Raw genomic sequence first — 27,182 nt, 5'->3', positions numbered from 1 at the left:
GAGTGACGTCACTCACGTGTGCCTCGAGGGAGCACCTGCGGCGGTTTGGGATTTGTAGTCCGCTGTGGGACCACAGTGCTGAGAGGGTTCTTCCCCGAGTTAGACTTACCCCGTCGGCAAGACACGGTTTTTAGGATTTGTTCGCCACGTCGTGGCACATTAGGCACAATCTCTTTTAGGTTCAATTAAATTAATGTTTAGAAATACTGTAGATCGAAAGGGCTAGAAAGCACTCTAGCAAGCAGTATTACTGGAATTAAAATGCTTTGAGTTGGAGCCTTAGAGAACCTTACGAATTTGGAGAAGTCAACTGGGATGAGTTCCAGCTCTCACAAGACACATCTAAGTTCCTGAGGGATATCAGCACCGTGTAGTGTGCTAAACTGAGGTGACCTTGCTGCCCCACACCATGGAAGTATCTATTAATTTCAGGAGGTATTTCAGGTGGCTGGGGGCAGAGCAAGGAGGGACAGCAGGAGATAAGAAAGGTCATAAAGCATCTTGAAGCACCAGACGTTATCTCCCTCTATGAAACACTGGGGACTGAATTGTTTGGGTCGGTTGCCTGTTTGGGTAGAAAGGTAAACTGAGGCAGGCGTCCCCGGAGCCGACTCGGGAGGAAATGTTCAGGGACAAACACCCTGTAGCTACCTCTTTGATGTCAAAGGTGAAGTAGGTGAACCCCAGACCTCACTATAAGATATGAAGAGTCACTCCAAATTAATAAGCTCGTTAAACTCGTATTTTTGACTGTCTACACATTGGCTTTGGAGAAAACACATGGAATGCTCCCAGCCACACCTTCTCAAACCACTTAGCTGACAGTTTTTTCTGCTAATTACTCTGGTGAGCGTCTCTGTCATTTACAAACTTTGAGGCAGGCAGGGTGGTGGTGGTGGGGGGGGATGTTTGTCCCTTGGTTCCCTTTTTAGCACCTAGGGATCAAATTCTGCCATCTTTTGAAATCAGTCCAATCTGTCAGATTACCAGAGGCCACCGGAGTAGAGGACCCGAACCACACACAAACACACAACACGCACAAGCACACGATCACCTGTCTGATTTGCTGTGGCCGCAGGGCCAGGGTCTGTGTTTTTAGGTTTCTATGTGCTTCTTCGTTGTCTTTACATTTTTTTTAATGTTTATTTATTTTTGAGAGACAGAGAGGGAGACAGAGCATGAGCAAGGGAGGGGCAGAGAGAGAGAGAGGGAGACAGAATCCAAAGCAGGCTCCGGGCTCCAGGCTCCGAGCTGTCAGCACAGAGCCCGACGCGGAGCTCGAACTCATGACCTGTGAGATCGTGACCTGAGCTGAAGTTGGACGCTTCACTGACTGAGCCACCCAGGTGCCCCCTTCATTGTATTTTTGGGTGAATATCGGCTCATTCACCTAAAGGCTCCTCCTCCACGTTCACTTTGTTTTGATGAAATGAGACGGCTTCTGCCCTTTTCCTTGTTTCTTTCCTTCCTTGGACGTTAGTAAGATCAATGGGGTAAAGCTCATAAAGTATGCCGAATTACTTCAAGAGGAGTACAGGCTGACTCACTTCACATACCCCACAGTCCAGGGCTTCTGGCGTCTGCTTCCCTGGGGATGCTGCCCGAGAGGAAGCAGCTGGGACTATGGACCCAGTGCCACATGGTGCTCTTGGTTGGAGCCGCTCACTCCTGACCTTAGCCTCAACACTCTTATCTCCAGAAATAGGATAAATGGCAGTTCAGCCACTTGTGACTCCTCATCATGGGGGCCTTCGGTCACCTCCAGCATGACTTACCAGACTAGTTAGTTCCAGCCCCGGAATGTTCCAGGAACCATTCGAAGGTAGACTCAAAGGGGAACAAGGTGGAACGTAGGAACCTAGGAGGTACCCTCACCAGCTGTTTTCAAAGACGAGGCCGCAGGGAGACGGCGAGCCCCGCTCCTTTGTGTGTCGAGATGTCTGAGCTCAGCTGGCAGGGCACAGTGAAGCCCCCCCCTTCCCGAGAGTTCTTGCTCAGGACAGCCGGGTGACGAGGGCTCAGGGAATATCACAGGAGCTGCAAGCCCCGTCACCTAGATGTCGTCGAACTTCTTAGGCTGTCAATGCTGTGACCTGCTGTAGATCGTGTGGTCGAAGCGCGGACGTGGCTTGGGCAGGCGGCCCCTTCCAGACTCCTCGTTGGGTAGTGGCTTTTCGCTAAACCTGTGCTACTTAGGGACTCTCAGGCCTCCCCTTTACCCTGAACCACCTTCCCTCATGGATGGTAAAGGAGTTCGATTTCTTTGGTCCGTGTGCCCCGGAGGAGGGGGAGCCACTATACTCCTAAGAGTTATTCACCCACAGGAGAGCCTCAAGGACGAAAGAATCTTCTAGAGACCAGGCACGTTGGGGGTTGGAGGTTTGCAGAAGGAGACTCCGGAGTGGGCCCCGAGTCCAACGGGAGCTCATTAAATCCTTGTTGAGAGGAGCCTGGCAGTGGTTGAATGAGGAAAGAGAAACAGCAGGAGGCTAAAAGGGATTGAGACCAGTGGCCCTGGAACACAGCAAGAGGAGACGTTTAATTATGCTAATTAACTAAGCTAACTAAAAGGGAATATGGCATTCATTTGGTTGCCGAAAGCTATTATGAGAAGAAAAAAAAAAACGTGTCAAATCCTGCACCGGGGATGGACGAAGGCTTGGTAGCCAAGGTCTTGGAAAGGACAGAGACAGCCAGCCTTGCAGCTATAAATGGGTCATTTCTGTGTTTCCGTCACCAAAATTTGCCCCTCGATGTCAAGTGACTCTTAGTGTTTGCACGTGCACGTTTATGCTATTAGATGGTCTTCTGAACAATTCCGAGCTTTACGAAAACACTGGCGAAGTCAACACCCAACATTTCCAGGAGCCTGGGTTCCACCCAAGCCTTGCTCAGGGAAGACGGGGCCCTTCCTCGTTCCATTCACCATGTGGCACTCCTGTCATCCTTCTGCCTGGACACTTGCCCTTCCTCAGGAGAGCTGGGCTCCTGCCCAGGCATCTGTGCATGTGTGCGTGTGTGTGTGTGTGTGTGTGTGTGCGCGCGCGCGTGTGCATGGGGGGCGGGAGAGGAGGGAGAGGGGATTCTGCTCCTCTATGGTGATTCCACCAGTCACTGGAAGGCTCTGAGCGGAGGCAAGGTGAAGCGACAGTGACACCAAGTGCCAAGAGTGGGAGCTTTGCTGTGGCAGCCAGTGTGGTTTTCTCTCCTCAAATTATAGGAGCGGGAAGGCCTAGTTGCTGTCCGCGGCACTCCCCTCGAGGAGAGGGTCACACGAGCCTCTAGAGGCTGACTTAAGGTCCATATTCCACTCCACTCGTTTAGATGAAGGGATTGGCTCTCTGGGAATTAGATACAGAATGGGGGCTTCGAATAGATTTTTAAAATAAAAATCACGGTGAAGTGTCTTGGCTAGAGCGCGACACAGAGGTCCGGGTTGCCATTTCAGCCCCAAACTGGTCCTTCAGCCTCTTCTGGAGAATAAGTGTGGCCCGTGGATAGGACCACAGGTGACCCCTCCTTGCTGGTGACGGAGAGCTGTCAGGTTACCAGGGCCAACCTTTGCATACAGGGAATAACCTGCTTCGCTCGTTTAAAAACAACAACAACAACAACAAAACAACCACTGACCCACTTCTCTGTGTTTGCCCCAGAGGCTGCTCCTGACTCAGGGTCCCTGTGGCCAGAACGCCACCTTGTTAAGTCATGGGTCGGGGACTAAGATGCATATTCTTATGAAATGGCCCCTGAGAGGGACTGGGCACCTTGGGGGGCAGAGAACTCCGTGGGCTGCTGAGAGGGGCTCTCCCCCAGTGCCGCTGGACCTACTCTGACAGCTCTTCCTCAGACGTCTCCCCAGGGGAGGAATATGGCCAGGTTGGTATTTGCCTTCTGGCCAGTGCTTGTCCTCAACTTGGCTGAGACTTCTTCCTTCACGGGAGATAAGGAGGGAATAGATCTGTTTGTCCAGGTGCCACCAATCCAATGACTGTCTCAGGCACATGAGTGTCTTCAGGGTGTAGGATCAGATCTAGTCCTCCCCCGCCCCTCCCCCTTCCCCCTCCCTTCCCCCGTGACATCTCTATTTCTGATCTGGATGTGCCGTAAACAACAGGTTGATTCAAAACCAGGAGGCATTGGGAAACCCTTTGGGTAGGAGATTTCGAAATGAGATTTGGATTAGAAAAAATATAGTGGGGTGAGGCTCTAAGGAATAAAAGAGACCGAACCCCCCCCCCCCCCCCGTCTCTCAGCTGGATAGCGGGGATAAACAGAAGAGCCCTGAAGAGCCTAGAGTGGGGGAGAGGGGACAGCCAACACGAGCACAAGGCTGTCCCCACCTCTGCCCATCACCAACGAGGAGGCGAAGCCACACCTGGAACGTGTTTCCAGTCTAGGACGCGTCAGCTTCAGCGAGGTGTAGATGGATCAGAGGCCCCCGCAGAAGAGAGAGGGGCCTGGGGTGGGGGCAGGGAGCCAGGTTGGCAGGTTGGCAGACGATTAGGAAAAAACTTCATTACAAAAAGATTTGAAAAGGCTTGTTGGGTAATTTAGGAGGGGACGAGGTGCAGCGAGGGGTAAGGAAGCCCCAGCGACCCCGGCAGAAGGGGCAGCCTCTCACTGCAGACCGGTGGGCTTTAGCTCAGGACACCCTGGCATCGGGTGGCTCCAAGTGGCAGGTGCCTCTGACATGAAGGGCACAGGGGAAGACGCTGGCTGGATCCAGAACTGCAGAAGGTGGCCGTGAGGAGAAGGAGAGGGAAACTGAGGAACAGGGAGAGGAGGATCAATGAAACCAACTCTGAAGAAGGAAAGGAGGTAAACAGAAGGAAAGGCAGGAGGGGCGTCCCAGAAGGAGCAGAAAAGGAAGAAAAAGAGAGCGGAGATTATGCCCCCCATTTGAAGGCCTGGGAGCGGAGCAGCCAAGACTGAGTCTCCAAATGTGGTCGGTACTCGGAAAGCTTGTCGTCTGACCAGCAAATCCCTTTCGTCCAGTGGGACCAAGAGAGTGGTGCTCTTCGAGGGTGCACGTTTAGCACCATACCGCGCAGAAACCGTGAGCGGCGCTGCAAGAACCAGCTAACCAGTTATGAACGAGAGGGGTTTATGATTCATGAGCGCGCCAGCCGCCCCCACACAGAAGCCATGACTTCCCTGTCTCGTGCAGGGTGGGGACCCACCTAACCGGAACCGCCACCCAGCCTCTCCCAGTCTCCTTAGATGACGAGCTGTGGCATCCTCGGTCCACCCAACTCAGCCCCCAAGCATCTTGGCGGAACATCAGTAAACAAGTACAGGTGGAAGGGAGTCACGGACCTCTGCGCTTTGTGCCGTTTTCTCCCAGGGCCCAGCACGTGACCGTCCCGGGGTTTCTCATCACAGGCTGCGTATTCTTTCCTTAAACAGTAGTCAGAAGGTCTCCAAACACCTCCCTCTGAGCTCAGAGTAAGTTTGTTTTCTGTTTCTTTTTATGTTCTCTTACCATGGCCCAGGAAATCTAACAGTTTGCCCGAACCCCGCGGCAACATCATCTTTCCCCTCCGGCATTTCCAGCATTCTCAACAGCCAGCGCAAACTTGACCGTAGCAGTTGGCCAGCCTTCCTGCTCAAGATGAACCAGAGATTAATGTTATTCACCACAACATCCAACATTTGTTTAGGGATTTACACCTCACAAAGCAAATAATTATCTTATTTAATCCTCACAAGAATCCTGTGTTACTGTTACTTCCTGAGTTTCAGAAAGATAATGCATCTTCCTTGGTGCCAACTCGCAGACATAAGAGTCACTCACATCCTCTGACTGCAAATCCTCTGCGCTGTCTTTCTTTCTTTTTTTTCCCCTAATGTTTGTTTATTTTTGGGAGAGAGACAGAGCACAAGCAGGAGAGGGGCAGAGAGAGGAGACACAGAATCCGAAGCAGCCTCCAGGCTCTGCGCCGTCAGCACAGAGCCTGACGTGGGGCTCGAGCTCCGACCATGAGATACCGACCTGAGCTGAAGTCGGGTGCTTGACCGACTGAGCCGCCCAGGCGCCCCAAATCCTCTGGGCTTCCCATACAAGGTCGTGGGCCCCGTAGCGATTCCAGAGTAACGTCAGGGTGGTGATTCCGGGATCTCTTTCCTGGCCCCAGCTCTGCACCCTGGGTGACCTCCGACATCAGCCTTCCTCCCACCCATTCTCATGCTACCCCTACTTCCGTGATCACCGCGTGGGAGGAGAATCTCCACTTCTCGGAGAAGCGTATATACGTGACGCAAATGGTTCTTACATTTCCTTTTCCAAAAACTCTTAATCAAAGTCACCGTGAAGGTTTCTTCTCATCACAAAACGAATGTGGGATCACTGGAGGACAAGTACGAAGTGCCGATAAACAAACAAGACAGTAAAATCCCAATTCCACCACTGAGTAATAACTTAGTATTACGAACGCCACGGTGTTTAGTCTTCCGTGATTTTTATGGTGTGCACGTGGACTTGTTTGTGTATACCGGAATATAAAATGTGCCTGCCCATAACACTGTTCTGGAATCTGCTTTTTAAGCTGAACATATTGTAAACATTTTCCTGTTAGTAAATATTTTTGTGATATCAAATTTATTAGATATATAATATTTCATTATAATTTTTAACGGTAGTCTAGAATTAAATATCTAGATTGTTCCTAGTTTTCATTAGTGTGACCAGTTTTATGATAGACTTCTAGGTCTGATTTTAATTTTCATTTCCTTATGAATATTGCCCCTCGATAATATTCATTCCATTATGAATGAAGCTGAATTTTTTCATATGATTTTTGTCATTTGAAGCTCATTCACAAATAGCCCATCCATACTATTAACAGTTTTCAGTGGTGTGTATTTTCTTTTTTTTTTTTAATTGGTATGTAAGAAGTCTCTATGTGAAAGCTAAAATTTACATTGCACTTGAAAAAAAAATTTTTTAATGTTTATTTTGAGAGAGAGAGAGTGAGCAGGGGAGGGGCAGAGAGAGAGAGAGGGAGAGAGAGGATCCGAAGCAGGCTCTGTGCTGACAGCAGCGAGCCCCATGTGGGGGTCGAACTCATGAACCGTGAGATCATGACCTGAGCCCAAGTTGGACACTCAACCGACTGAGCCACCCAGGCGCCCCTACGTTGCATTTTAATGCACCATTTTGAATTTGGGTACATACCGATTTCCTCCCACCCAACTCTCCCAAATGGACCATAGATGCTTTGCTCTTTTTCCTCTACTTTTTCTTTAACAAATTCCACCCTCCCCCCCCAATAAAGCCAACTTTGTAAAGCTCTCCTCCCCCAGTGCTCACCCCAGAAGCACTCTGGCCTCCTTGGGGAACACCATTCCTCCCCGTGTAGGCACCAATCCCGGTAAGGATGGCTTCCATCCCTTCTGCCCCAACTTCCAAAACCTCACTGGCTCCTCCCCTTATACCGGCCTCTGGCTGGGGGTGGTGGTGGACCCCCAGAGGCTCTTGCATAATGCTTCAGAAAACTCCGACACGCGCCTCTCAGAACCCCTCGAGAACAGTGGAAGAGAACGTTCGAGCAGGCGTCTTGTGGGGGAGGCGGTACTAGTCAGGTCTGTCAGGGCAGGAATGTAGAGAACCCCACTCTCGGAGGGCCCCTCTTGCTTCCGAGCAGGGTCCTAATGGCAGGGGTGCGCTGGCAGAGATCCTGCGGTCCTCCTCCTGAGTCCCAGGCGGTCCGTTCCTTTGCCCTGTTATTACCGCTGGCAGGTTTGTTTGTGCCTCTGGCAAAAGGGACACAAGTCCTACCAGTTCTCCTGGTGTCCTTCAGCAACTGGCCCGCCCTGCGCCCTGCGCCCTGCCCTGTGCCTGTGCGCGCACGCGTGGGGAGGAAGCGCCCAGGCCTGTTACCTGGAGCCCCCCCCCACCCCCCCGCCAGAGGTGGGGGAGGCCAGGAGGGGGCTGAGCAGGAGCCGGCCGGACGAGCCTAGGTGGTGAGGACGGGATGAGTTTCTTCCCCACCAAGATCACTACCTTGGAAAACTGGGACCGTAGGGAGGAGGTCAGGGTACACTGCGGGTGGGTGTTGGGAGTTCACTTCGGCGCTCCTGTGGGTTTGGAACGCCATGACCTGCTCTCACTCCCCTAAGTGTCTCCCCTCCCGCCCTTTCTCCAGGGCTGGCCTGTTTGGAAGATGGCTGTGGCTGTGACTTTAGCAGGAACAAGCCACCTGGCATTTCTGTGGGAGGAGCTAGACTCTGACACCCTGGCCCCCTTGGTCTCTGCAGCTGGGCTTAGGAGTTTCCAGAACTACCTTTTCTGTTTTCCTCTTCCCACACACTTTCTGGGAAGGCAGTGTGATGCTCTACGGTGAGAGCCTAGGGGTCTGGCCAGGAGTCAGGTGGCTATGATGACCTTGACAGTATGTGACCTCTTTAGGCTTCACTTTCCTCTTCTGGACAGAAAACAGTGCCGACCTTGGGGCTGGTAGGTGGGCACTCAACCTTGTCCGGGTTTCTCCCTCCTTTCTCTTTTCTCAACCCTATTGACATGGGGGGCACTGGGGAGCTTCAGAGATCTGTGCTCCAGGGTGGGGCTCCGAGGCAGCCCTTTCCTGCTGTCCTCAGTGCTCACCCACTTGTGCGCCTGTCCCTCCCTACACGCCCCCCACCCCGCCCCGCCTCCGCACGGACTGGGCCACCTCCGTGGCCCAGAAGGTGACCTTATTCATCTTTGCAAAGCCAGTGTGTCAGCACAGTGCTTGACACAGAGTGGGTGCTCAGGGTCCAGAGAATTAGTAGAGAATGGGAAGGAAAAACCCTCCCGTTTCATAAACATGGAGAATTTGAGAGACAAGAAAGCGCCCCAGCTTGAGAGTCCAACCAACCTCAGGCTAGAGCCCGGCCTCATCGCTTGCTGTCCATGTGACCTTGAGTAAGATATTTAATCTCCTTGAGCCTCAATTTCTTTGTCTAAAAATAGGAACAGTAATAGCTACCTCCTGGCGTCATTGTGGGGATTAGTGATGACGTCAGAGGGAAGCGAAGCTCGAAGCTGCCTGGAGCATAGTAAGGGCTCACTGGATGGAAGCAGTGGTTAGCTGCTGTGCAAGGACTGTTTACGCGTGTGCCTGAAGTGAACGCCTGCTCCGAGAATTCTGGGGTCAGCAGTGAGCGAGTGACACCCGGCCTTTCCAGGTGCCCTCGGAGCCTCTCTAGTTTGGTCTCCCACCCGGAATGCTGCGGTCCCTCTGCTCTCAAGGACGAGATGGCCGCTGTTGATGCCGATGGGCAGTGTGGCCCAGCAGCCTGGCACAGAGCAGTCCACCCTGTGGCACTTGCTGTCTGCCCCGGGCAGCCCCGCCCGGGGTTTCTGCTCCGCAGGGCAGGGGGTGGCCACCCCTTAAGCTTGAAGTCAGAGCTGAAGTCTAAGGGCTGGCGGTGCCCCCGTTTGAGATCGAGGCAGGTTACACAGTGCGGCTGGCTCCCCGGCCCTCTCCTCTGAGCACATCGGTAGTTACCTGGTTGGTATTTTATTCTACTTTGAAACGTCGATCAGGGTAGAAGTTCTCAGCCCATTTACACAGAGAGAACAAGGGAAGAACAGAGGAAATCTGTCACTGGATGCCCAGCTCTTATATTCAGGAAACAGAACCTGGAAGATCTAATTCTCTATGTACGTCCCTTGCCCAAGACCAGAATCTGCACATCTGCCAGCCTCCCCTGGGGGATGGGGGATGGGAGATGGGGGATGGAACGTCAAAACAGACTGTGGAAACTCGGGAAGGGGGCTGTGCGTGAGGAACGGAGGAGGGCACGTTGGTCTTGGACGCGAGGAGGGCAGGACATCATGGAGTCAGGTGTCCCGAGGGAGTGGCCTGGTTCTGGGTGGCCCTAGGGGATGGGCGAGGGCCAGAGGCAGTGAGAAGGGGTCGGCTTCCCCCAGCAAGTCCAGGTCCCCATCACCTCAAGCCCAGAGTATGAGACAGCCGCCCCCAGCTGGTCTCTTCCCAGTGTTTTCTGTCCCATTCCGTGCGGTTCACTGGCGTTCCACCCTGGCTCTGCCTTCCTGGGAATGGTGAACAGGTTTGGAACTCATGACCGCTGCACCTTGGCCCCCCACCTTTTAGAATGTCATGGGTAGGGTCCTGAGGGTTGTGTTGTCCAGCCTTCAGTCCCATGATGCAGTCCTGTTAGGAATTCCTTACAAATGGCTTCCCGGCCCTCCAGCGACAGTGTCTGGGGCTCCCCTCCGCTGCCCCCCCACCCCCCACCCCATGCGGCCACCTCATGGCTAAGCCGTGCCGGGCCTTGGAAGTCTTGCCCTCCCTGCAGTGGGGTCTGCCCCCGCCTAATCCTCACGTCTTGGCCCAGGTTCTGCCAGCTGGAACCACCCGGGGAAGCCTTCCCTCTGCCCCAAGCCAGCAGCTGTGCTGCCGGTCTTTGCCGGCCGCCGAGCGGCTTCTCAGCCCTTCTGGCCTCCTCGTCTCCGCTGCAGTTTGTGAGTTTTTTCAAAGATTTTATCGAGATGGGGGCCTAGAGACACAGAGTCTTTCTACCAGAATGGGACTCTCGAACTTAGGATCCCACCTCCCTTTAAAGACGAGGAAGCTGAGAGGCGAGGTCACTTGCCCGGGGGCCGCGTAGACAGCACGAGACAGGGCTGGGCCTCAGACCCGCTGACCGGTGAGCAGCCCAAAGTGGAGGGAGGCCGTTCTGGTTGTTGACGCCACACTTGTGACCTTGTCCGAGATCACATTCGCTTTTTGGGGAGGGCAGCCCCGTCTCCCCATGGATGTGTTGAACTTTGTGGCAGCGAAAACCCCTAGTTTACAACGTTATCTTCTTCTGGTTGTAAGCGTAAGATATGCTCATTGTAAAAAAAAAAAAAAAAAAAATAGAAAACCCATAAAAAGGTAAGGTATAAACCTTCCTAGCACGTCCGGTTGTTAGAAAGTTTTCCCACCCCACACTTGTCTGCTTTGTTTTCAGCTCTGACCAGAGGACTCGACTTCCATCCTGGGCGAGGCCATCTCCCTGGGCCCCGGGCAGCTCTCCTGTCAGAATCTCACCTTCTCATCAGCTCTTACTGGCACCTGGGTGGGGGGGGGGGTGGTTAGAACCTGCCTGTGGTGGTGCTGAGGACAAAGCAAGCATCCAGATTGCCGATGGAAATAGAGAGACCCTCTGCCCACCCCACGGCCCACACCTCTTCCCTTCTGGGTGAGACCCCACTCTTCCCTCCCCCCAAGCACCTTCCCCCCTCTTTTGTCCAACGCAGATCCCCGATTTTCCAGCCCAGCCGGGGCTCCACTTCTTCCAAGAAGTCTTTACTCCTTCAGATGCAAAAGACTCGTTTTGGGGTTTCCCGGCATTTGTAGTCTGGCCACACGTGTGTCCCTGGTTATATATTGACTCCCACTCGTCTCTTCTCCCTGCCTGACTGGGGCCCGTTTCCCAGTCAGCGGAGGCCCCCTACGTTTCCTTGCAGAGTCTGGAGATCATCATGGGCCCTCGACCTGGGACTGCCTGGCCTGATACTGCCACGGAAGGGCTCATCTGAGAGGTGTCCCACCCTTGAGTTCTTCAAAGGAGTGGGAGAGAAAGTAAAGGTTCGCAGGGGGCCCCAGCAACATTCCCCCACCCCCATCCCTGGCTTCCTAGAAGCTTATCCCCAGCTCCTCCTAAAGTTGACACAATTATTCATCTGGGTTCGCAACGATGGGTTCTTGCTCATCTCGGGACAGGGAGAAATGGGATTTGGTTGGCCTTTCACGCTTGGAGGTTTCTAGAGATAAAAATCCTCTGTGCCTGGCTATTGAAAGAGCCACAGGGAGGGTTAGGGGCCCTTCACGATCCTCTGGGCTTCTCCCAGGGAGCCTTACGCGTCGGACCCACGTTTTCCTTTCTCGTCACAGCACCGGGGTGCTCTTTTCCCACCTCCTGGAACATCACGCCAAAGGCCCACGCCCGGCAGCCGCCCCCTCCTCGTTGTCCATCTAGCAGGGAAGGGACAGGATGGAACAACACTGAACTGGGACTCAGGGACCAGGTCCGCAGAGCGATCATGTCTCCGCAAGCGATCTTGGGTAGGTGACGGGAAGGGCCCCTTAATCTCAAAGTCCCGGTCTCGTTCGGATTGCCTAGAGGCGCATGCTGCCTCCTGGTCTCCGTCGCGGCAGAGTGCACCGTGCTTCCGAGCACAGCCCGAGCCAGGCTGTCTGCTCCCAGCCCAGCCCCACTCGTCGGCCGGGAAACCTTGGGCCACTACCTACCTTCTCTGCCAGTGGTGGTTTAACAGCACCTTCCAGACGGTGGCCGAAAGATCAAGTGAGCGCGTGTGCGTGAAACACAAGTGTGCCCCGCACAGAACAAGTGCTGTGCAAATGTGGCCGTCCCTATAGCTAGGGGTCTGAGCCGGAAGTGACGTGACCTTTGTGCCCTGTCATTTGGGATCACGGTTTTCCTTCTGTGGTCCTGGCAGGGAACTGGGAAGAGAAGCCGAAACGGGACCCCGAGGGACTGCACTGGCCTGGCGGAGACCCACGTCAGGATGTGGGAGTCAGGCAGGTGAGGCGAGCTGAGAGGAAGCCCGGCTGCCACAGCCGAGAGCAGAGTCTCAGCCCAAGGGTCGCAGGCCTTGACTGCCGAGACCACGGGCAGGCCACCTAATCTATCCAGGCCAGATTCCTGTCTTGACTCGAGGCCTACTGGCAACCATATAAGGGTAGATCTTGGAATAGAATGCGACAATTGTTTTGATTAATTTCCCTGCGGGTGGAAAAAGAGGTCCATGGGACAAAAAAGCAGAAATGCAGCAGACGAGAGAATTCTTTGATTTTAATAGTTGGGGGAAAGTTATAAAATAAAAGACAACACAGAGCGTTAGGACTCCCCCAGATTGCAATAGCACAGGGACACAGAAATATAGACGAAACAGGGCTTCCAGATAATGTTATCTCACACTATTTAACTTCCAGAATACAGCAGTTCCCAGACACTCTAAACTAAAGCAGTCTTCTGAAACGATCTATACACATTCGGAGGGAAGTCAGGGCAGCCTGCCTCCCGTCGGCAGCCAACGCTGGTGCTGCCTACGGTGTGGCTGCGCTGGGCGGTCCAGCCCGCCGTGTTCTGCGGACCTCTTTCGAGTCTGCCTTCTCGTTTTTCTGCAGGCTGGCTCCACTCCTGCCCCTCTCTCCCTTTTGACCCACGCCCCTTTCCTGTTTTCAGCAGGAGGCACAGCCAAGCCGATAGAGCCTGGCTGACATCCTCAGATGGAGCCAAGCAGCCCCAGGACGGCTCTGTCCTTACGTGCTCACAACCCAGCCTAGCCATGTGAAAAACAGTCAGAAAATCGGCTACAAATATAACTTGATAGCCATCTAATACTGTCCTCCTGAGAGGTTTCTGATGTGTCTGGTTATTATTCTCTGTCCCCCCCCCCCCCCCCGGCCTTTTTTTTTTTTTTGCTGCCGTCCTAGGGTTTTTCACTCAACCAGGAAAAAGCCAGGCCTTGCAGCCTGGCCCCATAGTCTTCTCAGTGTCTCAGACAGTGGACCCGGCGCATCAAAGGCTCCTCGCTTCCGCCGGGCTTCCTCCTCGAGCCGCAGCTGGGCTAACTCGGCCTTCGCCATGGTGACTCTTGTTCCACAAAAGGAGGTCTGTTATCAGGAGGCAAGCAGGCTCTCGGGAACCCCCAGGCTTGCCTTGAAAGGATGTGGGAGGGAGGCAGGGTCACGGGGGAAGGGAAGAGCCAGTGTGATGCGCTACCCCAGCCCAAGGGGAAGAACAGAGCGCAGCGCGTTCCCCAGGCAGGGCCGGAGGAAAGTCTCAGGTTAAACGTCTCAGGAGAACCAAGGTACAGAGGAGGTGTGAAATGTCCAGGATAAATAGAACCGCATGGGGAGGGAGAAAAGCCAGCTCCATCCTCTCTTAAAAACAGCCGCCATCGGCACCAAAAATATATTAATATCTGTACATTTGTCATCTTTAAAAAAAGGAAATAAAACTTCCTTGGCACCTTGTAGTCGATTTCCTAAAAATGAGGTGATATGTGGAAAGGCCTCCTGTGTGCACACGCGGGTTTGCGGCTCCGTGTGGGGAGGGCAGAGCCCCCCACCGCGGCCCTGAGCGTTAGATCCCCCCCCCCACCCCAGGCAGCTGCCAGTTCCCCCACCGCCTCGGTGTGCAGGGAGCTCTTTACTCTGCGGTCCTCGCCCGGCGGGCCCCGCCGCTGCCCTCCAGAGGGCAGAAAGGGATCCTCCGCGCCTCCTCTGGGAGGGAAGTCCCGTCTCTAGGTGTGCTCTCCTTCAACCTGAAGGCAGCCTTGGCCTCACGGCCGCCCCGTACTCACACGCGTCTGCCCAGGCGCGGCCCGGCCTCTGCCCGGAAGACAGAGATGCAGCCGCGAGCAGAGCCTCACTCGATGTGGCGCCTGAGTGAGCACGTGCGCTGGGGGGCTCCGGTGGTCCCCATCGCCGTGTCCGGCAAGGGGTGGCGGCGGGAGGACCGGGCCCGGCAGCGGGGAGGGGGGCCCAGGCCGGGCGGCACCGCTCACAGGTGGTGGTTGCTCTGTAGCAGGGAGGTGACGGTGCTCTGCAGGGCCACGGCCACCTTCTTGGAGGTCTTGCGCAGCAGCGGGCTGTCGGGGTGGTGCTCCTTCAGGTGCAGGACGTGGCCCTCCTGGCTCTCGGACGTGCAGCCACACTCCTCACACACGTACAGCTTGGCCCGCCGCTCCTTGTACGCGTACTTCTGCTGCACGCCGTGGATCTTCTTGAGATGAGACTCCAGGGAGCAGCGCTGCGTGAAGGCCTTGTCACACAGGCTGCATTTGTAGGGCCTCACGCCTGCAGGGACGGGGGGGGGGGGGGGGGGGGGCCGGTGTCAGGGTCCCGACAAGGAGCCCGCCGGCAGCTTCCCTGACTCAGGAAGGCCGGGCCACCCGACACCGGGGAAGAGGAACAGCGGAGGCCCGTCCGCCTCCGGCTCCCCGAGCGGCCTCACCGATGAGCTGAGGAGGACCCGGGGCCCGAGCTCCGAGGCCGCCCCTCCGAAGCCGCCCCGTCGCCGAGGCGAGCGGGCATCGCCACGGTCCCCCGCGTGGCCCTGGCCGGGCAGAGTCTGGGTGTGCTCGCTCCCGGCCAAGGGGCTCCTCTTACCAGTGTGGGTGCGGACGTGTCTCTTCAGGTCGAATGTGTCATTGAAGCCCTTCCCACAGTAGGTGCAGAGGTGCCTCTTGACGTCATTGTGACACTTCATGTGGCGATTCAGCATGCGCTGGTAGGTGAAGGCCTTCTGGCAGATGTGGCAGGTGAAGAGGTCACCGCCGGCACTGTCCCCGAGGGTCACCTGCAGGCGAGGACGGTGTTGGTGACAGATGACCAGGAGCCGTGGCTGCAGTCCACACAGCAGGAGGACACAGAGCCACCCCCGCCTCCCGGGGGAAGCCGCGCTCCACACCTCTGGGCCCCCAGGCCCGCCGTGGTGGGGCTGGAGGGCACCTTTGGGTCAACGGTCGGGCCTCCTGTCCGGTTCCCAAATCCCCTTTCGCGGTTGCCGCGCGGCCCCTCTACCTTCTCGAGGGACGGGCAACTGACTACCTGTACAAACAGCTGGTTCGCCATCACCTGGTAGACAGGTGAGCTCCGATCTGCGGCTCTCCACCTCTGCCCTCTGACCTCACTCTCCGAGGGGATGTCCGCCGCGCGGGCCCTACGGCAGCCCCCCTCGGCCCAGCCTGGAGGCCCCCGGCTTTGACCCGAGCCGGGCCCACCACAGCATGACTCGAGTCCCTCTGCCTCCTCACGACTCTCTTGCTTATAAACCTTTTCCTTTTTCTTTTTTTTTTTGTTGTGATTACGGAAAACCTCACATCTCCGTTGTGGAGATGAGTGCCTTAACTGTCATGTAGGGCCGGTCTTGCTTTATCTTTCCCTCCCAGCCTCCCCCCGCTGCCCTGGATCGTTGGGAAGAAAACCCCGGCCACCCTCTGCTCCCCGGGCACCTGTCCCGCACCTCGGCCAGCACGGGGAGACGTGGTCTCCACCCTCCGCCTCGGTTACCGTCCGGAGGCTGGTCGCGCTTTGCGGGCGGCCCGGTTGCCGGCACCCCCTCCTGAGCTCCCCGGGCACCGGGTCACCCCGTCACCCCGCACCTCCTCCTCCACCGCTTCTGGCACCGGGGCGATGCCGCCTGTTGCTAGCTAGTCGAGACCTTTTGGGTCAGGACTCGCTCCTCCGGCACATCTGCCATCCTGGGCCCTCTGCTCTCTCTGCACGGCCTCCCTACCCACCAGGATCCAAGGGATGGGAGGGAGGCCCGCGAGGGCTCAGGGGCACCGCGCCGGCTCTCTGGCCAAGCACCCAGGACACGTGTGGCCGGTGTCCCCCTAGTTACACACACTTGGCCCCCACAGGGAAGAGAGGAAGGAACAGCATTGCACTGCCAGCTTTCTTCGGCCCTTTGGCACAGAGAAAAGGGCTACCAGAACCCTGCCACTACATCACCGCTGGCGGGTGCTTCCGGATCCTAGAACTTTCAGGAACGCGGGCCTAGCCAGGGACAGCCCTGCTGTCTGCGCGCTCCTCGAAAGCAGGGGCCCACGCTCCTCACTGCCCCCGCTGCCGAGCACAGCTCCCCAGCTCTCGCCCCAGACACCGGGCCTCATGCGGAGGGGGCCGGAAGTGGCACACCCGGGGAAGGTGGGGGCCGCCGGGCACAGGCCTCAAGAGACAGTTAACCACCAGGTGGACTCCAGAGCTCACTCCGGATGCGGCACGGATGGGAACCCAGGAAGGAGAAGGCGCTGAGCCGGGCTCACGTCTCCATGGGACTCGCTTTTCCTGGGATTCGCAAAGGGGTGGCTCCCCTTGAGGCCAGAAACAAAAGGAAACAACCCCTGGAATGGCCTCCAGAGGGTGGGATGTCTCTTGCACCCCGCTGCTCCTTCTCAATGTATGACACTGTCCCATCGGACCTGCTTCTCTTCTTTTCCGTCCCCATCTGTGCCTTGCTGGGTTCACTTCTCTACGGGACCCTGGACCCAGATGCAAGGCCAGCTACTGCCTAGGTCTCATTTGTGCCACGTCTTGTGGGCCGGACACAGGACTATAGACACGCTCCTGGTCCTTGGAGACAGTGTGAGGGTCGGTACCTTCATTTTGGTGCGCAGGAAGCCGTGGTCTCTGCTCTGGGGGTCTGCCAAACGACTCATGTCATCAGAGGGCAGCTGGGCTACCACGCAGGGCCCAGGGGCCACACTATAGCTGGAGTCCCGAAGGCTCATGTCCAAAACCAGGGGGCAAGACGGGGGTTCAGCCACTGACGGCTCTGGCTCCCGGTAGGGCTGTGGTGGGCAGAAGCCCAGACTGACTGCAGAGAGAAGAAATGCCAGGTGAGGGGCTTGGTGGGGAAAACAGGACCCTGTGGGATTTCAGGAAGGTTGCCTGGCAGCGGGCTGCCCCTTGCAGGCAAACGGCAGAGCAGGGCTGCCCCCGGCCCATACATGCTGCGCCTCCCTCCCGCCCCATTAAGGTAATTACAGGTGACGCCGGCCAAGCACCACAGCCCACAGGCCTGCCCGCTGAGTAATTTGTGTCTTAGCGGAACTGGGAGGACCCGACCTGCCCTGCCAATTATCCCTCCAGAGTTGTCTGCCTGCCCCACCTGGGCCAGTCCCTCTGGATTCCGGGCCTCATCCACGCTCCTGCGTGGACAAGGGGCACCACTGGAGGCCCTGGGCCCAGGGGTCCACCCCTGCCCCTGAAGGGTCCCTGGTGGCCTGAGCCACTCTGGGCTTCTTCTTTGGGCTGCTGGCCTGGGGCGGCGGGGGGTGGCGGGGGGGGGGGGTGTTGAGTGGAGCTCCAGGCTGGCGGGTGTCGCTGTTGCCAGCCATCAGGGTTCTAGGCTCCCCACTCCCACTGGCCAAGCTCGGCAGGCAAACAGGCCAGGTGAGGTGGGGCAGGGAGGAGGTCAGGGAGCAGCAGGTGGATGCGGTGTAACAGTCTCCTGGGCGGCCTGCCCGGCGGTTGCGCAACCCTCCCCTACAGCAGGGACCGCTTGCTTGCTCGTGGCACAGCGAGGGCTGGGCTCCCAACCTCCGCCCTCCGAGGCGCCGATACCTGGCAGTCCTTTGACGCGGCCGCTCCCCACGGCAGACACCTCACACTGAACGGGGCCAGGGAGGCTTGGCTCCAGTGCGGAGTAGAGAAGACGAACGGCTGCCTCAGTGACACACAGGGTACGGGTCTCAGAGCCGACAGAGCTGGGGCAAACGAGCTCATGTTTTCACTTATCGGTATCTTTCCTCCCAAAAGGCTAAACTCTATTATACAGTTGACCCTTTAACAGTGCAGGGGATAGGGGCCCTGACCGCCACCCCCCCCCCCATACGGTCAAAAGTCCGAAAAGAACTTTTGACTCCCCCAAAACTTAACTACTCATAGCCCGGAAGCCTTAGCGATAAGAGATACAGCTGACTAACACACATTCTGTAGGTTACATGTATTATAACAATAAAGTAAGCCAGAGGAAAAAAGTGTCGGTAAGAAAGGGAAAATGCAGGGGCGCCTGGGTGGCTCAGTCGGTTGAGTCCGACTTCAGCTCAGGTCATGATCTCGCGGTCCGTGAGTTCGAGCCCCGTGTCGTGCGCTGTGCTGACAGCTCGGAGCCTGGAGTCTCCTTCGGATCTGTGTCTCCTTCTCTCTCTCTGCCCCTCCCCCATTCATGCTCTGTCTCTCTCACTCTTAAAAATGAATAAATGTTAAAAAAAAATAAAGGGAAAATGCATTCACTGTACTGTATTTATCAGAAAAAAATCCGCATAGAGGTGGGCCCGTGCAGTTCAAACCACATTGTTGTTCAAGGGTCAGCTCTGCTTAAAGCCCAAAAGCTAGGAACATTTTCCAAGCTTCAAAAGGAAAGGTCAAGAAGGGTAAAGGAAGGAAAAGACAAAGGTCTTCAGGGAGAAGGACTCAGGAGGCTGAGCCAAGGTCTCAGACACGAACAAGGCCCTCAGCACCCCCTGCCCCAGAGCTGGTGAGACAGAGAGGACCAGGACCCAGGGAGGGAGGGGTGGTCCCAGGGCAGGAGGGCCACTGCCCTCCCGTCTTCTCCCGGGACACCGCAGGCAAGGCTGGAGGTGGAAGGCAGAGGAACGTACTGATGGAGGAAGGGTGAATATGAAAGCACCCAAGTTTCGGGAGAGGCCCTGGCTCTCGCCCCCTCAAAACACAACAAAGGTCTGACAAGGGCAGAATGTGCCCGCCTGCCGCCCAGAACCCGTTCTGCTGGCACTGGCGTCTGCCTGTCCAGGGGACTTTGATGAGCCACCTCATTCCGGGAGTTGATTCACCAGTGCCTGGCCCTGGCCTGGCCTCTGAGCTGGCGTGGCGCCTCTCTCTGGACGCCGGGAGGCTGGACATCAGGCCCGAGCTCTTGGGGTCCCTCCGGCCTGCCCACAGCGCTGGCTGGCTGGCTGGCTGTGTGCACAGGAGGGGGGCTGGGGGAGGGCAGGGGTGTGTCTACCCCTCCCCTTCTGATGCCGGTTTACCAGCCACCGGAGATCTTGGCCAAGAACTCAAAGCTGAATGACAATTTCCATTTCTCAATCCAGGTAGAGACAAACAGAAACCTCTACCCTCTTCTGTCTCTCGGTATCGCATAGCCTGAGCGAGGCTCCTGAAAGCTGGAGCCCGGCCACACCGCCTGCACAAGGAGCGGCCGAGGGAGGAGTGACGGCAGGTGAGGGCTAACCAGTTTGTTCGTGCTCAAAGTGAGTTGTCACTTTGGCTCCCTTGCTCCACTGAGGGGGTGGCGGTGAGGTGTTCGCGGCTAGGGTTCCAAGGGTCCAGGCCGGTTTGGGAGAACACCCGCTTCCTGCCCCCGCCTCTTCCGTTCCACAGAAGCCTGGCAATGCTGGTGCTGGGGAACTGGGGACAGGGAGCGAGCCTGCCCGGTCTGGCCTCGGAGCTGCCTCTACCGTGAGCCAGGGGCAGGGGAGGCCGGACGCACCGCCACTCGGCTGCCAGGGTGGGGACGTTCGCCTCATCCCGTCCACCCCGCCAAACCTGTCTTCCCGCCACCCCCGGGAGCATGGCCCTGCCGCGGCCGCACGCACAGGGCGTGCTCAGGGCATGCCGCTCCTGTCACTGGGTGTCACTGGGTGGCCGGAGACAGGAAGCAGAACTGGTCGGGCCCTGCTTGTGCTGCTCTCTGTCCCCTAATTAGACGTTTCCGGCGAGGCGGCGGCTGTGGCTACTCATCGCCCGCCCACAGCTGTGGAGAATGGCGAGGCCGCGCCAGCCTGGTCCTCTCCCTACTCCTTCGGGGGTTCGCGGGTTCCCCTCGTGTTGGCCCAGCTCGCCTCCACTGGATGATGCCGAGGGCCGGGCCGGGAGCAGCTTGCCACCCGAGGCCCAGGGTGGTGTTATCAGGGAAGGCAGGAGTCCCCCGTGCCCGTCTCCCCCGGCCCCGGCAGGCCGGCTCTCGATGCCCGAAAGGCAGCTAGGGCCAGCCAGGTGGCAGAGGCGGGCGGCCCTGGAAACACAACGGGCCGGGTGCTCAGCCCATCGTGCCCACTCTGAATGCTAAGTTTTTCTCTCAGGCAGTATCTTTTCCCCCTTTCCCAACTGCCTGTCGTGCCGTGGCCACAGCGACGCTAACACGGAGCACCTGAGCCCTCACAGGTGAGGCCGTGAACTGTGCTTCCCTGCGCGTCCTTGCCGCCCGTCTGGCCACCACAGGGCCGCGCGCCCCTGTGGGACACCACCCTTGTCAGAAGTAACCATGGGCAGGGGCCACCCTCCGCTCTAGTCCTCCCTGCACCCGGAGGCCTTGCCCTCACCTGCTTTCTTTCTGGGACAAACGGTCTGGCAGGACTCTGCCTTGGGTCACCCCAGCCTGGAGCAGTTTGGCAGCTTTGGGAGACGGCGCCCCATGGGACAGCCAGGAGCCCCATCTAGGCCACTGCCCGGGCCCAAGTTGCTTTTCTGTCTCCATCCATGTCTGGCTTTCTATGCTCCCTGCCTCGCTCCCTGGAGAGTGTGGCAGACATGTCCTTCGCTGCCAGCACTTCCCAGGAATGACAAGAATGATCCTCATTGGAGGCCTAATTTCCCGCCACCCACACACATATACTCTGGGTCCCAAAGATGACCGAGAGGCCTGTCCACTGCGACCGGACAAAAAGCGGCTCCCTGGGACAGGCATGTGCTGGCGAACTGGCAAGATAGACAAGAGAGGCCCCAGTGCGGAGAAGGGGGTGCCTGGAAGAGGCCCTGGGACACCCACATCTGGGAGCACCTCATTACAGCTTCTAGGCTGTTTCCGGGCTCATCTCTCCACCCTCAAGTACCTTCCTGGCTTTCCGTTGTTCCTCAGCAGGGGCTTGGCGTACAGGGTTTCCCCAGCATCTCCTTCAGTGCAAGACATGGAATTGGGGCCCTGGGTACAGGTGCTTGGGCTTCTCCTCAAGAAACCAGCATTAGTCCCAGCACATTAATACTGACACTACAAAGGAGAAACGCTGGGGGCGGGGGAAGTGAAGGGCTCAAGGCCAAGCTCTTGGACCCAAATTGGTAGCTGTTAATCTCCCTTCCACTATGACCGTTTAGCCCCATGTGCCCACTTCTGGGCTTTTTCCTCAGCTTTGGAAGGAGAGTGAGGCCAGGGAAAGGTTCTGCCCTGGGGGTGGGAACTTCTAGAATTGTGTCTCAGGGAGAGAGGCTGGAGTGCTGGTCAGACTGGAGCCTTGGGCCTTCAGTCGGTAAAAGTGCCTCCTTCCAGGCGCTCTCTGATGCTTTAAGGGTCTCAGAGGGCCCTGGCAGGAAGGTCAGACCTCAGGTATTTCACTATTCCCCAGCTTCAGCCCCCCCTCCCCCAGTGCCTCTCACAGTGGGAATGGGGTCAATGCTTAGCTGGTCACAACGTGCTGAGTCTGTGAGGTGGGGTGAAGGAAACGTGCCCAGCCGGCTCCTGGGGTCATGGTCGGCTAGTGATGGAATGGCTCAGCCAGGGGACAGGCCACCACAAAACACACTCCCCACTCTCCAGCCAGCTGAGGCACCCAAGCGTGGCCCGAGAACATTCCCTTTCTCATTTCCAAAACCTGTGGGAAAACTCTCCAGTGGGCCACATGGCCTTTAGAGGCTAAATTAAGTGCTTTGCCTTCTACCCTTGGCCTCCCCCCACAGGACTCTCCCTCCCCAAGACAATGAGAGCAGATTGTCACCTGTGCCCTCCAGGTTTCGACCCCCTACCCAACATCTGGGCCAATCCCCTCAATCCTGTGTGAGAGGCCTGCACATCTCCCCTCACCTGGACAGCAGCAGCGGGGGGAGGGGGGGGGCACAGACCACCCAGAAGCCTTCCTCATCACCCGCTGGGACAGCCCCTGGGGAGAAGCCTCCCCCACCACTCCCACTATGGCCACCAGGACCGTGGTGGGGAAAGGTGGGGAAAATCACCAGGATGCAAGGAAGTCAATGATTTGAACGAACGGAATTTCTTTGTCCTTTGTAAAAGTCAACACATGATCTGTTACTGATTGGGATGTGAAATAAAACTAAAAATAACAGCACACCGAGTCTCCTGCAAGGCTCAGCTCACCTTTCACACAGTCCAAGTTCAGTTTATCAGATCCGAAGGAGCAGCTAAGCAGCAATGCAAACACAGGTGAGGGAGGAGGCAGGAGCGAAGAAGGGGGCTCCGATCCTCTCCCGGCCCTTTGGGGGTGGAACAGCCACCCGGCCAGGGAACTTGGGCAGGCAGGAAGCTATAAACAGCATCCGGGGCCCACACCCTAATCCACCTCAGGTGAGCCGGCAGCTCACTTGCCTTTTGTCTCAGTTTCCCCTTGTTTTCAGGAGGCCGTAGAAGCAGCTTTAAGATAAGGTTAAGCTGGGAAACCTCCCCAGCGCCACAGGCCATTGGATCCTGGCAGATCAGGCAGATCAGAAATCTCATCACTACACCCACTGTCTCCACCAATTTCCTCAGGAGAGAAACTGAGGCAAGAGCCCTTCCAGGGCCCCTCACCGCCTCATTTCACCACTTTCCTACAAGGCCTGGGGCGGTGCCAGGGAGCCTGCAGATCAAGGGTCAAAGTCGGTTGGTTAATTACAACCTCTCCCCCCACCCCCTTGGAGGCTCCGGGCAGGGTGTGGGGAGGGGGAGCTCGGAAGGAAGCTGGCTTTGTCCTGACCAAGGCGGGTGGAGGAGGACAGAAGGCACGAAAATGTTCTCAAGGCTTCCAGAGGAAGATGCCATTCGAGAAACAACTCGGCTTACTCATTCAGAGTTGACTCCGACGCTGTCAAGGCGTCTTCCAAAAACAAGCTGGGTGCACCAGCTCCCCCCACCCCGCCCCCGCCCCGGGGCCTGGTCCCTCGGCTGTGGGATGGGCTCCTTGCCACTCACACTTGCCACTCAAGTGTGTCCTCCGCGAGGCTGAAGGAGGCGCGTTCCTAATAGCGGTGGGACCGGATCCCACCTTGGTCTTCAGGACAAGCGGGGTGCGGCCGGGCGCCTGCCCCACGGTCTCCGCGAACTCTGCGGGGCAGCTAGCCGGGAGCCCCCCCCCCTCGGCTGCCCGACCCTCACCGCGACCTTCCGGCCCGCAGAGGACGAGAGGCGGCTTAAACTGCGTCTTGTCTTACATTTCGCACAAATTTCGGCAGAAACTCCAACTCGCTCCCTGCTCCCCCCCCCCCGAAGTGGCATCGCTCCAGTGCCCTCCTCCCGCCTCATAAAAGTCCCGGCTTTGCGGATTTACGACGTGAGAGTGGAGGGTCGCCTGAACGGTGACACACCCCGTTGCCTCCCTTGCGCCTCGGCTCGGGCCGGTGGAGGGGAGGGCGGCACCGCGCGGGGCCGCGCGCCTCGGACCCGCCCGCCCCCGGGCCAGTGGCGGGGCCTGGGAACGGCTCTCGCCCCCTCCCGGCGGCCCCCGCCCCCACCCGGCGCCTCCGCCGCCGCCCTCCCCTCCCCTCCCCTCCCCCCGCGCCGCGGGCTAACGGGGCCGCGGCCGCTTAAACATTAAATCGGGCGCCCCGGCTGCGCCGGCCCCCGGGCGCCGCGTCGCTGCGCCCCGCACGCCCGCCGCCCGGACGGGCCTCCCGGCTCCCAGCCCCTCGGGCGCCCCGGGCTCCAGGGCAGCGGAGGGCTCGGGGCCGCGGAGCGGCGCCTCACCTGGCACGTAGATCTCGCCGCGCTCCTCGTCGGGGAGCTCGCTCCAGTTCCTCTTGCACGTGGAGACGCACGGCTTCTTCACCAGAAACGCGCGGGGCATTTTCGAACCCTGCTCGCCCGGCACCGTCCGCTTCCGTAAGCAGAGCCGGGAGCCGTCCCACCTTTCCCGGGCCGAGCCGGAGGCGGGGGAGGGGAGGGGGCAATTCAGGGAAGGAGTGGCCCAAGTGCCCTGGCGTTCCTCGGGGAGACCGTGCCCGGGACGGCGCGCGCCGGTTTCCAACTCCGCGGGGCCGTCGCCGCCCTCCCTCGAACGGAGGCCCTCGCGGCCAGGTGCACCGGGCGGCGGGGACAGCGGCAGGTAAGCGTCTCCCGGATCGACTGGCGTCCCCCGCGGCCGCTCGGGAAGTCTTAAAGTGCGAGCCGGACGGACGGGTTCACGCTTTATTGGCTCGCGGCGGTGTGTGTTGGTGGCTGGGGCGGGGTGGGGGGGGGGGGTTGATCTGAGCTAATTAGCTTGGAGTATCCCGGGGAGCGACGGCGCATGCGTTGGGAAATAACGGTGACAACCACCTATTTGTTACCTGTCGAACCGGTTTCCATTCCGCTGCGGGTGAGGTGGCCTCGCGGCCTGGGCGGGGTGGCCGGGCGGGGGCGGAGGGGGGGGGCGGCGCAAGGCACCCAGCACCCGGCTGCCCCGCCGGCCGCGCCGCCGCCCTCCAGGGACCTCCCAGCCGGGAATGCTAGCGTTCGCAGACGGAAGCTTCGGAGTTTCGGAGGGAGCAGAGGAGGGGAGGGGGCAACGTTATTTGCACCGGCGCTCGCACGCTCCGCGGGTGATGAAATGAAACTCGCCCAACGGGGCCCGGGCCCGGCCCGGCGCGTCCCGGCGCCTGGGGAGGCGCGAAGCCGTCGGGGCGGGAACGCGCGGCCCCGCCCACACTTGTTGAACCGGGCCTGGGCCCAGGCGGCCCGGTTCCCGAAGGGCTGGCTGAGCAATTCGTGCTTCAGCCTAGAGGTATTCGCCGGGCTCCGGCTCCGTGCGGGAAGGCACGCGAGGCCTGAGTAGCGTGGGGGAGGACGCGGCCGCGGTGCAAAGCGGAGAGTGCCCTCGGAGAGAGCAGATCGGCTCATCACTGCCCAGAGCCCGCTTTCTGGCCAGGGAAGTGCGGAGGGCTTCGTGGAGGAAAGGGCGTTTGAACCGGTCTGAGTCCACCGAGATGCCGAAGGACCCCACCAGCGCCTTAGTCACTGGGACTTACACACCAGCAGACACCCTCATCCTGGTCCCAACTGGCCAGATTTCAGTGCAGCCAGGCCGAGGCCCAGGCCCTCTGGAATCAGACCCAATCTGCTTTGCCTGGTTGCAGCCACTGCAGGCAGGGAGCTCCTGTCTGCTTCCCCCCCCCCCCCCATAGCCCACCCTGGCCCGAGGTTCAGCCTGGGACACACACCCTCCCTCTCCCCCCCAACCATTCATCATGCTCTGCCCAGTCCCCAGGCTTAGCTGGAGGGAGGCCCACCCTCAGAGCCCTTGTTGGCTTGTCGCCTTCGGTGTTACTGTGGCGCTTTGGCCCCGGGCCATGGCTGGGCTTCTCATCACTAAGGTCAGGAATGGGACCCCTTCCTCTTTTTAGCTCTCTTCCTACCCCCCCTGTAAAATAAACATTTCAGAATCTCTACCACACATACACCTTTCTCACGTATTAAATGTTTGCTGGAACAGGTTAGGAGGAAATGAGTCTGATAAATGAATGCACTCTATTTAAAAGCCAGAAGTCCAAGAGGAGCAGACCGCTGATGTCCGACTTCCGGGCAGGCCCTGTACATTGCCCCGCCCCCACTCCCAGGACTTTCTGGGAGCACCCCCTAGGTGAGCAGGGAGAGTGTGGACTTCAGGAGCAGATAGGCCCCCTCCCTCCCTCCCTCCCTCGTGGGGCCTGTGAGCTTGGCCAAGGGGCTTTCCTCTCCCTGCCTGTTTCCTAATGTCTATCACCTGAGAATCCTGTCACCTGCCTCCTGGGGTCACTGGCCTCTGGCAGGCGGTACTCTTAGCGCCTTCGCCCTCCTCTCCCAGGGCTCTGCCGTCCTCCCCTCTTACCTGCACCCTTGGGTTCAAGTGACATGACTTGAGTGCCGGCCGCGGACTTAAGCGTTTGAATAAATCCTGGAGACACATCATTGACCAACCCTGCCTAGGAGGTAAATTCAGCTAATGAACTCAACAAACACTTACTGAGCATTTCGGTTGGTGCCAGACCCTTACAGGGGCTCGTCACCCGGTAGGTGCTTCGTGGAAACTATGACGAAGTCTTCACCGATGACCCTGGACACGAGAAGCATAGTCTTTCTCGTGGAGGGGGTGGGGGCAGTGAGGAACAACTCAAATGTCTCCACTTGTGAAAAGAATGTTACACAGTGTTTGGAATGTGGCCCCGGGAGGGAGGGATATTCATCCATGGTTTCCGCTGCCCTATCTACAACTGTTGCTGGCACATAGTGGATTATCAATAAATATTTGTTGAATGAGCGAATATCTGGTTTTCTTGACTCATGGGACCCATTCAGCCTTTCGCGTTCCAACTCTTGGTAGAGGCATGGATACAGAGCAAATTTATCATAAGGAAAGCGATGGGGCAGGTTCAGTGATAAAAGGCTGTCAGGGAGAGAGAGAGGGTGGTGGGGACCATGGAGAATGTGCCTATCGGAAGGGTGTAGTAGCAATCATGTCATTTGAGCAGAGAAACCCGGTGTGGCCACATCTGTCCATTTTGGGAAAAGAAGCCCCCCCCCCCCCCCCCCAGATATCCAGATTTGTACGTGAAATATACCAATGTTTAAAAGCTGGCTCAATTTTTTTAAAACCACGGAACGAGTCAAACACAATACCTCTGTAGGGCAGATGGGAGCCATAGACTGCTGGCGTGTCGCCTGTGGTTTGCTAGCAGCCCTGGAACCAGACGGCATGTGTGAACCTGGACGAACACCAGGCTAACCTGCGAGCTCCATGAGGGCAGGCACCTTCT

At 57.9% G+C, this 27,182-nt stretch overlaps 2 protein-coding genes and 1 long non-coding RNA gene across 17 annotated transcripts in view; 2 read left to right on the top strand and 1 right to left on the bottom strand.

Moving 5' to 3' along the window:
* LOC122484474 overlaps positions 1 to 13,996 on the top strand; it is a 33,606-nt gene extending 19,610 nt beyond the window's left edge. For 7 of the 14 annotated variants that reach the window (XR_006297579.1, XR_006297578.1, XR_006297577.1 and 4 more), the window contains 4 exons: positions 10,960 to 11,190; positions 11,459 to 11,573; positions 11,886 to 12,056; positions 13,452 to 13,996. Coding sequence is in view for 2 of the 14 variants with exons in the window: in XM_043582548.1 (XP_043438483.1) it covers positions 10,960 to 11,190; positions 11,459 to 11,579; positions 11,886 to 12,056; positions 12,452 to 12,537; positions 13,452 to 13,809 (967 nt within the window). In the remaining 12 variants the exon portion in view is untranslated. Of the gene's footprint in view, positions 1 to 10,959; positions 11,191 to 11,458; positions 11,580 to 11,885; positions 12,057 to 12,451; positions 12,538 to 13,451 lie in introns of all 14 variants that reach the window. The other 7 variants (XR_006297573.1, XM_043582549.1, XM_043582548.1 and 4 more) reach the window with 6 other exon arrangements.
* A 283-nt stretch (positions 13,997 to 14,279) lies between these two features.
* On the bottom strand, positions 14,280 to 24,617 carry OVOL1 (ovo like transcriptional repressor 1). 2 transcript variants are annotated; one of them, XM_043582550.1, is made up of 4 exons: positions 24,160 to 24,617; positions 17,126 to 17,343; positions 15,132 to 15,321; positions 14,280 to 14,819 (listed from the first exon to the last, which is right to left on the bottom strand). In XM_043582550.1, exons 1-4 carry the CDS (start codon positions 24,257 to 24,259, stop codon positions 14,524 to 14,526), a joined length of 804 nt encoding a protein of 267 aa, XP_043438485.1. In that variant the 5' UTR covers positions 24,260 to 24,617; the 3' UTR covers positions 14,280 to 14,523. The 2 variants fall into 2 exon arrangements, with proteins under 2 accessions (XP_043438485.1, XP_043438486.1); XM_043582551.1 differs by lacking the exon at positions 24,160 to 24,617 and adding an exon at positions 18,093 to 18,288.
* LOC122484476 lies at positions 24,404 to 26,685 on the top strand. Its single transcript, XR_006297580.1, has 3 exons — positions 24,404 to 24,517; positions 25,929 to 26,029; positions 26,415 to 26,685. It is a non-coding gene; the product is annotated as an uncharacterized LOC122484476 (long non-coding RNA).
* The last annotated feature ends 497 nt before the right edge of the window (positions 26,686 to 27,182 follow it).

The sequence above is a fragment of the Prionailurus bengalensis genome, chromosome D1 (assembly GCF_016509475.1).
Source record: "Prionailurus bengalensis isolate Pbe53 chromosome D1, Fcat_Pben_1.1_paternal_pri, whole genome shotgun sequence".
NCBI lineage: Eukaryota > Metazoa > Chordata > Mammalia > Carnivora > Felidae > Prionailurus > Prionailurus bengalensis.
Note: the sequence above shows the minus strand (reverse complement) of the source record. Positions and strands in the feature narration are given on the sequence as shown.